This window comes from Salvelinus namaycush, unplaced genomic scaffold (genome assembly GCF_016432855.1).
Source record: "Salvelinus namaycush isolate Seneca unplaced genomic scaffold, SaNama_1.0 Scaffold655, whole genome shotgun sequence".
Classification (NCBI taxonomy): domain Eukaryota; kingdom Metazoa; phylum Chordata; class Actinopteri; order Salmoniformes; family Salmonidae; genus Salvelinus; species Salvelinus namaycush.
Genome location: NW_024061370.1, coordinates 121,458 through 134,559, shown reverse-complemented (window position 1 = coordinate 134,559; position 13,102 = coordinate 121,458). Strand labels below are relative to the sequence as shown.

The following is a 13,102-nucleotide window of genomic DNA, read 5'->3' as shown; positions in this document are numbered from 1 at the left end:
ATAATTTATGCTATGGTTCATGCAGCTATCCAAGGATTTTGAAACATGACTGATGAGGTAATAATACATTAATAAGTGACTAATCGATAAGATATGAAAAGATATGAAAATATCTGAAGAGTTAAATCCGGGAAATAATAACTCTTTAAACATTTTCCCGTGGTGCCCCGACTTCCTAGTTAAAATTTACATGATTGTAATAATTACACAGAGAATTGATAACATTCTTCACTTTAATGATAGTCAAGACACACCCCAACCCACAAGTGGCCCAGGAATTGCCAAAACTCCTCACAAGGATAGTAAAACAAGGAAAATTATCCCTCGTGGGGACATTTACCACATCCCCACGAGGACAAAGGCTATTTTAAGCTTAGGGGTTGGGGTTAAGGAAAGGGAAAATTGGATTTCAAATGGAAATCAAATTGTGGGGTTATGGTGTGACTGTGTACACGAGAGATGGTGAGACAGACATACAAAACATTTTACACACACAATAAATTAATGTCATAGCACAAATTAATGATGTACACTGAGACAAAAACAGATAAAGGCTTGGTGTACCAACCACAGTATTTCATTTTCAGAGGCTAGAATCCACAAGCTAAAGTCTTAAGACAGATTTAATAGTTCCTGAAGTCCTTTATTATAACTGTATAGGACTACAGTTTGTTGTGGGGTATTAAGGTAGGTTCTAGTGGCAGATGACCTGTAATACAATATCTTGTGTTGGCTGAAACACTAACCCAGTATTATAGAATGTATCATATATATAATAATATATATATGGTAGGATCTACGTGTTGGCTGCAACACTGCTCTTCTTGTCGCTGAAGAAGCTCCTGAGAATGAGAACCTGTCCAATGCTGACAGTGAAAAGGATTATAGTTTCTCCTATCGACCAATAGGACACGCGCTCATGGAGGTCCTCTGCTCTGATGCGGTCATGAGCCTCCCGTAACCGATACCAGGTCTGAGAGTCAGACACTACCTTCAGGATCTCATGGATGGACAGACAGGCCGACTCCATCTGGAGAAGAGACAAGATTAGATTATTATTAATACATCCTTAGAGGGGCAATCTGCGGTTCAAACAGAGACAAGATTAGATTATTATTAATACATCCTTAGAGGGGCAATCTGCAGTTCAAACAGAGACAAGATTAGATTATTATTAATACATCCTTAGAGGGGCAATCTGCGGTTCAAACAGAGACAAGATTAGATTATTATTAATACATCCTTAGAGGGGCAATCTGCAGTTCAAACAGAGACAAGATTAGATTATTATTAATACATCCTTGGAGGGGCAATCTGCGGTTCAAACAGAGACAAGATTAGATTATTATTAATACATCCTTAGAGGGGCAATCTGCGGTTCAAACAGAGACAAGATTAGATTATTATTAATACATCCTTAGAGGGGCAATCTGCAGTTCAAACAGAGACAAGATTAGATTATTATTAATACATCCTTAGAGGGGCAATCTGCGGTTCAAACAGAGACAAGATTAGATTATTATTAATACATCCTTGGAGGGGCAATCTGCAGTTCAAACAGAGACAAGATTAGATTATTATTAATACATCCTTGGAGGGGCAATCTGCGGTTCAAACAGAGACAAGATTAGATTATTATTAATACATCCTTAGAGGGGCAATCTGCGGTTCAAACAGAGACAAGATTAGATTATTATTAATACATCCTTAGAGGGGCAATCTGCGGTTCAAACAGAGACAAGATTAGATTATTATTAATACATCCTTAGAGGGGCAATCTGCAGTTCAAACAGAGACAAGATTAGATTATTATTAATACATCCTTAGAGGGGCAATCTGCGGTTCAAACAGAGACAAGATTAGATTATTATTAATACATCCTTGGAGGGGCAATCTGCAGTTCAAACAGAGACAAGATTAGATTATTATTAATACATCCTTGGAGGGGCAATCTGCGGTTCAAACAGAGACAAGATTAGATTATTATTAATACATCCTTGGAGGGGCAATCTGCGGTTCAAACAGAGACAAGATTAGATTATTATTAATACATCCTTGGAGGGGCAATCTGCAGTTCAAACAGAGACAAGATTAGATTATTATTAATACATCCTTGGAGGGGCAATCTGCGGTTCAAACAGCATAGCGTTGGGGCCCTTTCTAGAAACAACCTCTAAAGGATCTGGTGGAGATTTGAAAGGTTTGGGTATCAGCCTACAGAGATCAACTACCATGGACTGTTTCCACATCTACATATATGTCAAGTATACCTCCCGGGTGTCACAGTGCTAGCTGCGCCACCAGAGTCTCTGGGTTCGCGCCCAGGCTCTGTCGCAGCCGGCCGCAACCGGGAGGTCCGTGGGGCGACGCACAATTGGCATAGCGTCGTCCGGGTTAGGGAGGGTTTGGCCGGTAGGGATATCCTTGTCTCAGTATGTAAAAATGTAATAAAAATGTATGCACTCTACTGTAAGTCGCTCTGGATAAGAGCGTCTGATAAATGACTAAAATGTAAAAAATGTCAAGTGCCTAGGGGGTGGGGTTAGTTAGTCATATAGGGGGTGGGGTTAGTTAGTCATATAGGGGGTGGGGTTAGTTAGTCATATAGGGGGTGGGGTTAGTTAGTCATATAGGGGGTGGGTTAGTTAGTCATATAGGGGGTGGGGTTAGTTAGTCATATAGGGGGTGGGGTTAGTTAGTCATATAGGGGGTGGGGTTAGTTAGTCATATAGGGGGTGGGGTTAGTTAGTCATATAGGGGGTGGGGTTAGTTAGTCATATAGGGGGTGGGGTTAGTTAGTCATATATAGCTCAAGTGCCTAGGGGGTGGGGTTAGTTAGTCATATATAGCTCAAGTGCCTAGGGGGTGGGGTTAGTTAGTCATATATAGCTCAAGTGCCTAGGGGGTGGGGTTAGTTAGTCATATATAGCTCAAGTGCCTAGGGGGTGGGGTTAGTTAGTCATATATAGCTCTAGGAGTACGGGGTGGTTTCTGGACGGGCCTAGCTGCAAAGGTACCTAGAGGTTAGCTGCGCTTAGCAACACGGATCTAGTGACATACACTAGAGCTGCTTTCAATTGGATTGGACAAAAACAAATTAGCTGGGAAGCCAGAAGTTAAATACAATTCTATTTCAACTTACTGTGCATGTGGGCAGGAAGGTTGGTCATTATGACGGGGGGGGATTTGTGACAAAATATCAGAAGGATCGTATTTAAAACACTTTCCAAACGTGGATCCTTTTTAGACCCACTTCCTCTCTGCTTACCTCATGTCAAAATAAGAGTCCTGCACAATATGTGGAAGAAAGAAAAAATAATAACTTGTGGGTGGCTTTTATCATACAGTGGACCGTTTTTTGTGCAACCCATTCCAACTGAATGCAGCGCTAGTGTCTGTCAATAGACCCGCGTCGCTAAGAGCAGCTAACCTCTAAGTACCTTTCCAGCTAGGTCTTCTGTGATCTACTGTACCCGTGTCAGTGATCTTACCTTTATTAGTTATAGAAAATGGCATAGATATCTAGATTAGATACACATGCTGAACAAAAATATATATCCAATCATTTCAAAACTTGTACTGAGTTACAGTTCAGAAACGTTAAATCCATCAAATTCATTAGGCCTTAATCTATGGATTTCACATGATTGGGCATAGGCCCACCCACTTGGCAGCCAGGCCCACCAACTGGGGAGCAAGGCCCAGTCATTCCAAATGAGTTCTTCCCCACAAAAGGGTTTTATTACAGACAGAAGGTTCTGGGCTGGCATGGTTACACGTTGTCTGTCGTTGAGGCCGGTTGGACGTGCTGACAAATTCTCTAAAACGATGTTGGAGGCAGCTTATCGTAGCGAAATTAACATTCAATTCTCTGGCAACAGCTCTGGTGGACATTCCTGCAGTCAGCATGCCAATTGCACGCTCCCTCAAGACAACTGTGGCATGGTGTTGTGTGACTAAACTGCACATTTTAAAGTGGCCTTTTATTGTCCCTAGCAGAAGGTGCACCTGTGTAATGATCATGCTGTTTAATCAGCTTCTTGATATTCCACATCTGTCAGGTGGATGGATTATCTTGGCAAAGGAGAAATGCTCACTAACAGGGACGTAAACAAATGTGCGCACACAATTTGAGCAAAATAAGCTTTTTGTACGTACGAAACATTTCTGGGATTTATATTTCAGCTCATGAAACATGGGACCAACACTTTACTTGTTGCGTTTATATTGTATTTTTATATACAGTGCATTTGGAAAGTATTCAGACCCCGTTCCCTTTTCCACATTTTGTGATGTTAACCTTATTCTAAAACTACATATTTTCCTCATCAATCTACACACAATATCCCAAAATGACAAAGCATTAACAGGTAAGAATTGTTTTCAAATGTATTAAATAAAACAGAAATACCTTATTTACATAAGTATTCAGACCCTTTGCTATGAGACTCAGAATTGAGCTCAGGTGCATCCTGTTTCCATTGATCATCCTTGAGATGTTTCTACAACTTGATTGGTCCACCTGTGGTAAATACAATTGATTGGACATGATTTGGAAAGGCACACACCTGTCTGTATAAGGTCCCACAGTTGATGGTGCATGGAAGGGTAAAAAAAAAAAAAAAATCTGCAGCATTGAAGGTCCCCCAAGCAAACAGTGGCCTCCATCATTCTTTAATGGAAGGAGTTTGGAACCACCAAGACTCTTCCTAGAGCTGGCCGCCCGGCCAAAAATTGAGCAAATCGGGGGAGAAGGGCCTTGGTCAGGGTGGTGACCAATAACCCAATGGTCACTCTGACAGAGCGCCAGAGTTCCTCTGTGGAGATGGGAGAACCTTCCAGAAAGACAACCATCTCTGCAGCACACCACCAATCAGGCCTTTATGGTAGTGGCCAGACGGAAGCCACTCCTCAGTAAAAAGCACATGACAGCCCCCTTGGAGTTTGCCGAAAGGCACCTAAAGGACTCTGACCATGAGAAACATAATTCTCTGGTATGATGAAACCAAGATTGAACTCTTTGGCCTGAATGCCAAGCGTCACGTCCTGGAACCATTCCTACGGTGACACATGGTGGTGGTAGCATCATGCTGTGGGGATGTTTTTCAGCGGCAGAGACTGGGAAGACTAGTCAGGGTCGAGGGAAAGATGAACGGAGCAAAGTACAGAGAGATCCTTGATGAAAACCTGCTCCAGAGCACTCAGGTCCTCAGACTGGGGCGAAGGTTCACCTTCCAACAGGACAACAAGCACACAGCCAAGACAACACAGGAGTGGCTTTGGGACAAGTCCCTGAACTAACTAATAGGGAACGTGAGCTGGGTTTAGACCGTCGTGAGACAGGTTAGTTTTACCCTACTGATGATGTGTTGTTGCAATAGTAATCGTCGTGAGACAGGTTAGTTTTACCCTACTGATGATGTGTTGTTGCAATAGTAATCGTTGTATAGATTTAGATTAAATAAATATAGATTTTAACACAAAAATAAAAACATACAACTGACTATGTTGTCACACACTGACATTCCTTCTCTTAGTAGATGGTAACTTCAATTATTATACATCAATAAAATATAATTTAATAAATGTGTTACATGACACATTCAAAAAACAAAGACAACAGAAAAATGTATTTACAAATACACCATGACAGCGCAATACACAAGGGGTGGAACAGTGGCAAAGGTACCCACAGGACAAACAGAATAATATTAGTCTGAGGAGAGATTAAATAGCATTAATACAACAAAAATAATTCTAAACACACCTTTAGTTTACAAAGTTAAACAGATGTATTTTTTCTTCATAATAAGCAGGAGTAATAAGACCCAGCCAGAACCCGGACTTGAACCCAATCGAACATCTCTGGCGAGACCTGAAAATAGCTGTGCAGCGACGCTCCCCATCAAACCTGACAAGAGCTTGAGAGGATCTTCAGAGAAGAATGGGAGAAACTTCCCAAAATACAGGTGTGCCAAGCTTGTAGCGTCATACCCAAGAAGACTCGAGGTTGTAATCGCTGCCAAAGGTGCTTCGACAAAGTACTGAGTAAAGGGTTGAAAACTTATGTAAATGTGACTCACCACCTGGATTCGGTCTTATGTAGCAACATTTAAATTTCTGTTGTTTTTTTACATTGGATAAAAGTAGAGACCCAGAGCTACAAAATGGTATAGCATACACTGCATTTGAGGAAACAACGGGAAAGTAATTCTGCTTTGAAAGTCGATCAACTTGTAAACTCCCTTTTGAGAAAACCATCTTTCAATGTTTTGGTATCTGGTGAAGAGCTCTTACTATTGGAGAACCCTTCTTTGTCTACAGCCATTCAGCATTGTTCCAACCCTCTTTAGCCTTAGCCCCACCCATCTCTTTAAGGGTTGATCCGAGCGTTCTGTACTAACTTACCAGCTACTTCCAGACATCTAAGAGAGAGAGAACAGCTCACTGAACATTACTCACCCTAGCAGAGCTGGTTAGGCTGTTACAGTATGTTATCCAAAGCGTTGGTGACTGCAACTGTGCTGTCAGATTGTCCGTTTGTAAATTCAGAGCGTTTCGTGTTCAGAGCGCACAATGGAGGCTCTGGCCAATTGGCTAACATTGGCTAGCTACTTCTGGTTAGGCAGTTTTCATAATGAGAGAACACCCCACTCTGACCATTTTACTCACACTAGCAGAGCTGGTTAGGCAGTTTTCATGTTATCAGGAGCATTGGTGACTAACTGTGCCACTGGCAACAATTGAATGAGGCTTTGTTGCCGACGTTTACTGACAACGGACATATTCAACGGGTGTTGAGCGTTCAAAAATGCATCAGTTATTCTGCGCTCTGGCTCACTAAGACGAGAGTCTTTTGTTAAGAAATGCAGCTAGATAGCTAGCTAGGTAAACAATGAATCGCAACGCATGATGTAACGTCAGTTAGCATGCCAGCCAGCTAACGTTAGCTAGCTAACAGTACACTAACTTGAAATGTAAATACTTTGTCAAAATTCGAGTGGAGTCTCTTGTTAAGACATGTAGCTAGCTAGCTAAACAATGGACCATAAACACAACTCATGACGTACTACCCTGCATGAATCTGCAGGTAGCTAACCAAAAAAAGCCACGTTTGACATGATTACCTAGACATACTGACCAGCTCCAATAGACAGACGCGTGCTATATGGCAAACCAATCCAAACTCATCTCTCGGCATGTCCAGCCCACCCATTATCTCAGCCAATCAAGGCTAGCGGGAAGGTTGCTTGCTTTTTCTGTGGCTAAACCAACTAGGCTCGTAATTTAACAATTTTATTCGTATTTACAGATGGCATACAAGTTAGATATTAAGGCACATGTATCTCCTTGCACATCAATCCCTCCAGTGTTTAATTGGTATATTGTAATTACTTCGTCACCATGGCCTATTTACTGCCTTACCTCCCTTATCTTACCTCATTTGCACACACTGTATATAGACTTTCTATTGTATTATTGACTGTTTGTTTGTTCCATGTGTAACTCTGTGTTGTTGTATATGTCGAACTGCTTTGCTTTATCTTGGCCAGGTCGCAGTTGTAAATGAGAACTTGTTCTCAACTGGCCGACCTGGTTAAATAAAGGTGAAATAAAAAAATAAACATGAAAGTTCACATGTTCGAGAAGGCATTTCTGCCAAAAAATGCATTTCGATAAAATATGTTTTACGTTCAAACAGCCTCCTGTGAAGTCGTGACTCGCCACATACGCCGAGTTTCCTGAATCGGGTCACAAATGTAATATTTCATTTTTTTTTTAAGAATACATTTCCAAAACAATTTTTAAAACAGTTTTTTCTTTGTCATGATGGGGTATTGTGTGTAGATTGAGGGGGGGGGACAATTTAGCCAGTTTTAGAATAAGGCTGTAATAAAATGTGGGAAAAGTCAAGGGGTCTGAATACTTTCAGAATACACTGTATATAGTATTATATTATGATCTTACCTGTGTCAGTCAAATGAATATGTAATATAATTAAAGTCTCATATAATTATAACATTGTTTTACCTGTGTTAGGGCAGTGTCTCTGTTCATGTCAGGCAGTAGGGGTCTCTCCTCTCCGGACCTGAAGTCCAGGTAGACGGTCTTGTGGGAGAAGGTAGAGAACTCGTTGCTGAAGCAGACCTTGTAGGTTCCTTTCATAGTGGTGGTGTGAGAGAAGCTATCATACTGCTTCTTCCTCTCCTGATACAGGACGTTGTTCACTGGATCTGTTACAAAGCAGTCCACATCATAGTTCCCTCCTGCAATCACCTGGAACACACACAACATGGAGAGATTAGGATGATGGTATGGAGACACATTTAGAGTAATTCAGGCCTTACGAAATACTGCAGTCAGAGTGCAGTATAACTGCAGTATGCTGCAAATACTGCGTCCAAAATAAGTTTTTTTACTGCAGTTAGAGTGCAGTGTAACCGCGGTTAGAGTGCTGTGTAACCGCGGTTAGAGTGCTGTGTAACCGCGGTTAGAGTGCTGTGTAACCGCGGTTAGAGTGCTGTGTAACCGCGGTTAGAGTGCAGTGTAACCGCGGTTAGAGTGCAGTGTAACCGCGGTTAGAGTGCAGTGTAACCGCGGTTAGAGTGCAGTGTAACCGCGGTTAGAGTGCAGTGTAACCGCAGTTAGAGTGCTGTGTAACCGCAGTTACTGCACTTTTACTGAGGTTTCAAAACTGCAATCTTTTTTTGCATTCTTCCAGTGAGTGTGAAGGGACATTTAGAGCATGGGATCAGATAAAGTAGTTCAATGCACTAACTAACTCAACCATATGAGGAAATGGCATCATAACTCCACATATTGAATCACTTACTTGAAAGTCTAGGTCAAACTTCACTCCATTCTGGAGCTCTTCATAGAAACATTGCTTGTCGTTATCAGGTAACTCAAACGTCAACTCCGTGGAACAAACAACCATCACATGCAACATCAAACTACACAGTCCAAGGGAACGCATTCTGTAGGCTAAATGCTATGAAAATGTGGTTATAAATGAAAGCTACAACAACAAACAGTTGAAATCGCAGCCAGTCACTTCTTCAATGTTTCTGTGATGACAGGGTGATATAAAAATAAAAAAAAGTTTGGAAGGCTCCCACCCATAGAGAATGATAGAGAAAGCATCCATATATTGTTCCTATTTTGGCGTCTGAGCGCACAGAAAAAAACATGGAGGCGATCTCAATTTGAAATAGTATTTTTTTTTCTTCGCGATTGGCCAATCCCTCCTAATGACGCTATTGGACATGATAAGGTCATCAGGAGGGATCAGACAATAAAGTTGGAAGCCTCACCCAGTTGACTAAGTTAAAATTGTGGAAGCCATCAATGACGCTGGCTATGTCAAAACACATTTTGGCTACTAGAGGCCTCTATCCTTCTCTATGCTCCCACCATAACCAACGTGGCATCAAAACGAAACCCTTCCGGATCACGATTATTTTTTATAAAATATTTTATTTTATACAATTTGGACCATGTTCAGAGATTTGGAAACTGTTGAGCTTGAAATCACTTGTTTTCCGTTCTACGGATTTTCGTTATAGTAGTGCAACATTTTTAAAACGTGATGATTACGTTGTATCACTGGGTGGAGTCGATTATGCTGAGCCGCGGGGCACAGGTTTATGGCCCGTGACGTGAACGGGCAAAAACGGTGAGGGAGGAGCACCCTTTTCAAATCGAAATGTAACAGGCAACATGGTGAATCGTCCAGAAAGATAAAAATCTATTTTCCATAGGCTTGAATTTTATAACTAGTTTTCATTGGGAAGGCAGATGAGCATTCACTTGTACATGTGGAAACAGAATCTTACTCATTACCCCTCGTGCTTAATTACTTCACTTTTGTTTTGTATGGAACGCCGTTCGGGTCTTAAGCACGTGGTCAAAACGCGATCTTTTTAATGCTACGTGTGTAAAGTAAACAGGTGTAGGTGCTAAATTAACGTCTTCACGCGCTAAATTAACGCCTAAACGCATCAGATAAGAACGTGCAAATGTGCTTGCAGGCGGTTCAACATGTCCTAAATAAATGGCTGCAAGCGGTCCTGCACAGGTCAAGTTAACGCCTACAGCTGCTAAATATACACCTACACACGCTAACTTAACGCGTTCTTTAATATGCAAGTTTTACTAGCTCCTCCTTTCAACCAGATTTCACAGTTTGAAGGAACTTCCTTTTCCACTGCAAGCAGAGTTGAACCTTTAAAAGATAACAGTTTTGTCTTTGAAATTTGTTGTTACTGAATCGTAAAGTTTATCAGCTAGTTTACAGTGGAAGGATCTGTTTCTCATCACTGGCTATAAAATCCAGCTAACATTAATCTAGCACCAGGATCAGCAGTGCTTAGCATAAGCTAAGTCAGACACTTGCAGGCTAATTTAGCGAACGTCGGTAGCCTCGAACCTCGGCCATGTTATATCATTTAGTTAGCCTCGAACTTTGCCTGGTCCCACTGCTAGCCGCAGTGAACGGCACCGTCTTGTGTTTTATTAAAAGCCCTGCTGAAAAAACATGTAAACTGTAACAGCCACGGAAACATTTTGGAATGTGTTAATACTGTAACGACCCTGGGTTTATAAGCGCGGAAATCGACTCTGCCGTTGGAGCATGCTTTTGCGGCACAGTCGATAGCGCGCCGGACCTCGGGCTAGGAGGTCGAGGGTTCGAGACCTGCTCCGTGCTGTTTCATTACAATACTATCAAGGTAAATTACATACTAGCAAGATTGTTGCTTGAATGCAAGGCCAAGCATAACGTTACATAGATTAGACAACGGAGATGCTCAAAATCCTGGTAGTTCTCGATTTTTGGACTATTGTCTTTATTTTGCTTTATCAACAACTTAAGGTATGCAACTTCTTCAGCCTTCTTTTGGCTTCCATTTAAATGCTAGCGTTAGCCGTGCTAGCTCGCGATTAGCATGAAGACACAGAAAAGCTCACATAAAGCAAATTTGGCTAGTGACAACCTTGTAAAACCTTTGCTAACGTCTAACGTTACATGTTAGCTTTCGAAAAGAGTAGACTTTAATGTGCACGTTCACTTTTTGAATATTTATATTTCATTGAAGCTTATTAGGGTAAAATAACTTTAGGCATATACCCACTACTGCTTCAAATGAATAGGGTTCCCATTCCTTCCGCTTTATTTTCACACAATTGTGTCTTGCAGAAGGGAACCATGAAGTGGAGCTTGGAGTGGGCAAAGGGGAGGCTGAGAAGACCTGATTCATCAAGTATCAATTAATTCTGGTGATTCTCACCTGGTTGGCATGCATGTGTAACCGATGTGAAATAGCTAGCTAGTTAGCGGTGGTGCGTGCTAATAGCATTTCAATCGGTGACGTCACTCGCTCAGAGACCTTGAAGTAGTTGTTCCCCTTGCTCTGCAAGGGCCGCGGCTTTTGTGGAGTGATGGGTAACGATGCTTCGAGGGTGGCTGTTGTCGATGTGTGCAGAGGCTCCCTGGTTCGAGCCCAGGTAGGAGCGAAGGAAGCTAAACTGTTACACATGCACCACACGACAAGGTATGCAACATTAAGCCCAATCAAATATCCAATGTTATTGAAACATGTATCCCAATTTACAGTGAAGCAACACCTGTCAGTTGTGTTAATGTTACGAACTACAAACTATGGAACTACAAACTATGGAACTATTGTTCTTGGAGTCAATTGAAATGTGCTTCTCCACTGCCCTCAAACGTGCTGCACCACAACCTGTGTACCAACTACAGTGTCTTAGTGCCATTACACCTGTAAATGAAATGTCCATATTTATGATAACATTGCACATATTGTAACATAGTCCCTTGACATACATGACTTAACTACTTTGCATAATGCTCAGTTTACCCACTCTAAGAAATCATACATTTATTTAAATATTAATCCTGCATTATGTATTACTGTGTCCAGTTGATTCTGGTTGCTTGTAATGTTTTTGAAAACTTTCATTACACAACTTTATTTTGATGGACAATCCTGTCAGAAACTTTCATAATATAAATTATTTTGGGACACATCACCAATTAACATTGGCTGCAGTATTCCCAATTTACTAGGTAGTCTTGCAATAAACGTTTTGGATAATTCCCCTTAAATTAATTGTTTAAATGAAATCAAATTGTATTTGTCACATGCGCCAAATACAACAGGTGTAGTAGACCTCACAGTGAAATGCTGAATACAACAGGTAGACCTTACAGTGAAATGCTTACTTTCAAGCCCTTAACCAACAATGCAGTTAAAAAAAACTTTAAAAAAAAGAAAATAATTAAAGGGCATCAGTAAAATAACAATAGCGAAGCTATATACAGTGGGGCAAAAAAAGTATTTAGTCAGCCACCAATTGTGCAAGTTGGGGTTAGGGGTAAAGGGTTGGGGTTAGGGGTAAAGGGTTAGGGGTTAGGGTTAGGGGTTAGTGGTAAGGGGTTAGGGTTAGGGTTAGGGGTTAGGTTCAAAGAAAAACAGACGAATCTGATGTGCACTGGCACAGGCAACCCCTTTAGGATAAATGGTTTAGACTATTGTATAAAATACTTTAATGACTAAAAAATATATATATATAAAAAGACCAGAATCAGATTTTAAAATAAGGCTTGGGTTAAAAACCAGGGATTCAGAACTAAGAATAGAGACCAGGGGCCAAGCTCAGAGCAACCAGGGATTCAGAACTAAGAATAGAGCCCAGGGGCCAAGCTCAGAGCAACCAGGGATTCAGAACTAAGAATAGAGACCAGGAGCCAAGCTCAGAGCAACCAGGGATTCAGAACTAAGAATAGAGACCAGGAGCCAAGCTCAGAGCTGTGGTCTAAGAGGTAAGGTTTTAGGTATGAGGGTATAGGGGTTAGGGTTGGAATTAGGGTTAGGATTTAGGAGCTAGGGGTAAAGGTTAGAGTTCGGGTTGGGGTAACGGTTAGGGTCAGGATTAGAGTACAGGTCAGGATTAAATTAGGATCAGGTATGGGGGTCTAGAGGTTAGGGTTAGGCATGGGGATCTCGGGGTTAGGGTGGGGAATTAGGGTAGAGTAAAGGTCAGGGTTGAATTAAGATTAGGTATGGGGGTCTAGAGGGGG

At 41.4% G+C, this 13,102-nt stretch overlaps 1 protein-coding gene across 1 annotated transcript; it reads right to left on the bottom strand.

Annotated features, from left to right (window-relative positions):
• Positions 1 to 215: 215 nt before the first annotated feature.
• LOC120042326 (transmembrane emp24 domain-containing protein 3-like) lies at positions 216 to 9,122 on the bottom strand. The gene is made up of 3 exons (XM_038987139.1): positions 8,834 to 9,122; positions 8,032 to 8,277; positions 216 to 1,030 (listed from the first exon to the last, which is right to left on the bottom strand). Exons 1-3 carry the CDS (start codon positions 8,975 to 8,977, stop codon positions 797 to 799), a joined length of 624 nt encoding a protein of 207 aa, XP_038843067.1. The 5' UTR covers positions 8,978 to 9,122; the 3' UTR covers positions 216 to 796.
• Between the last annotated feature and the right edge of the window lie 3,980 nt (positions 9,123 to 13,102).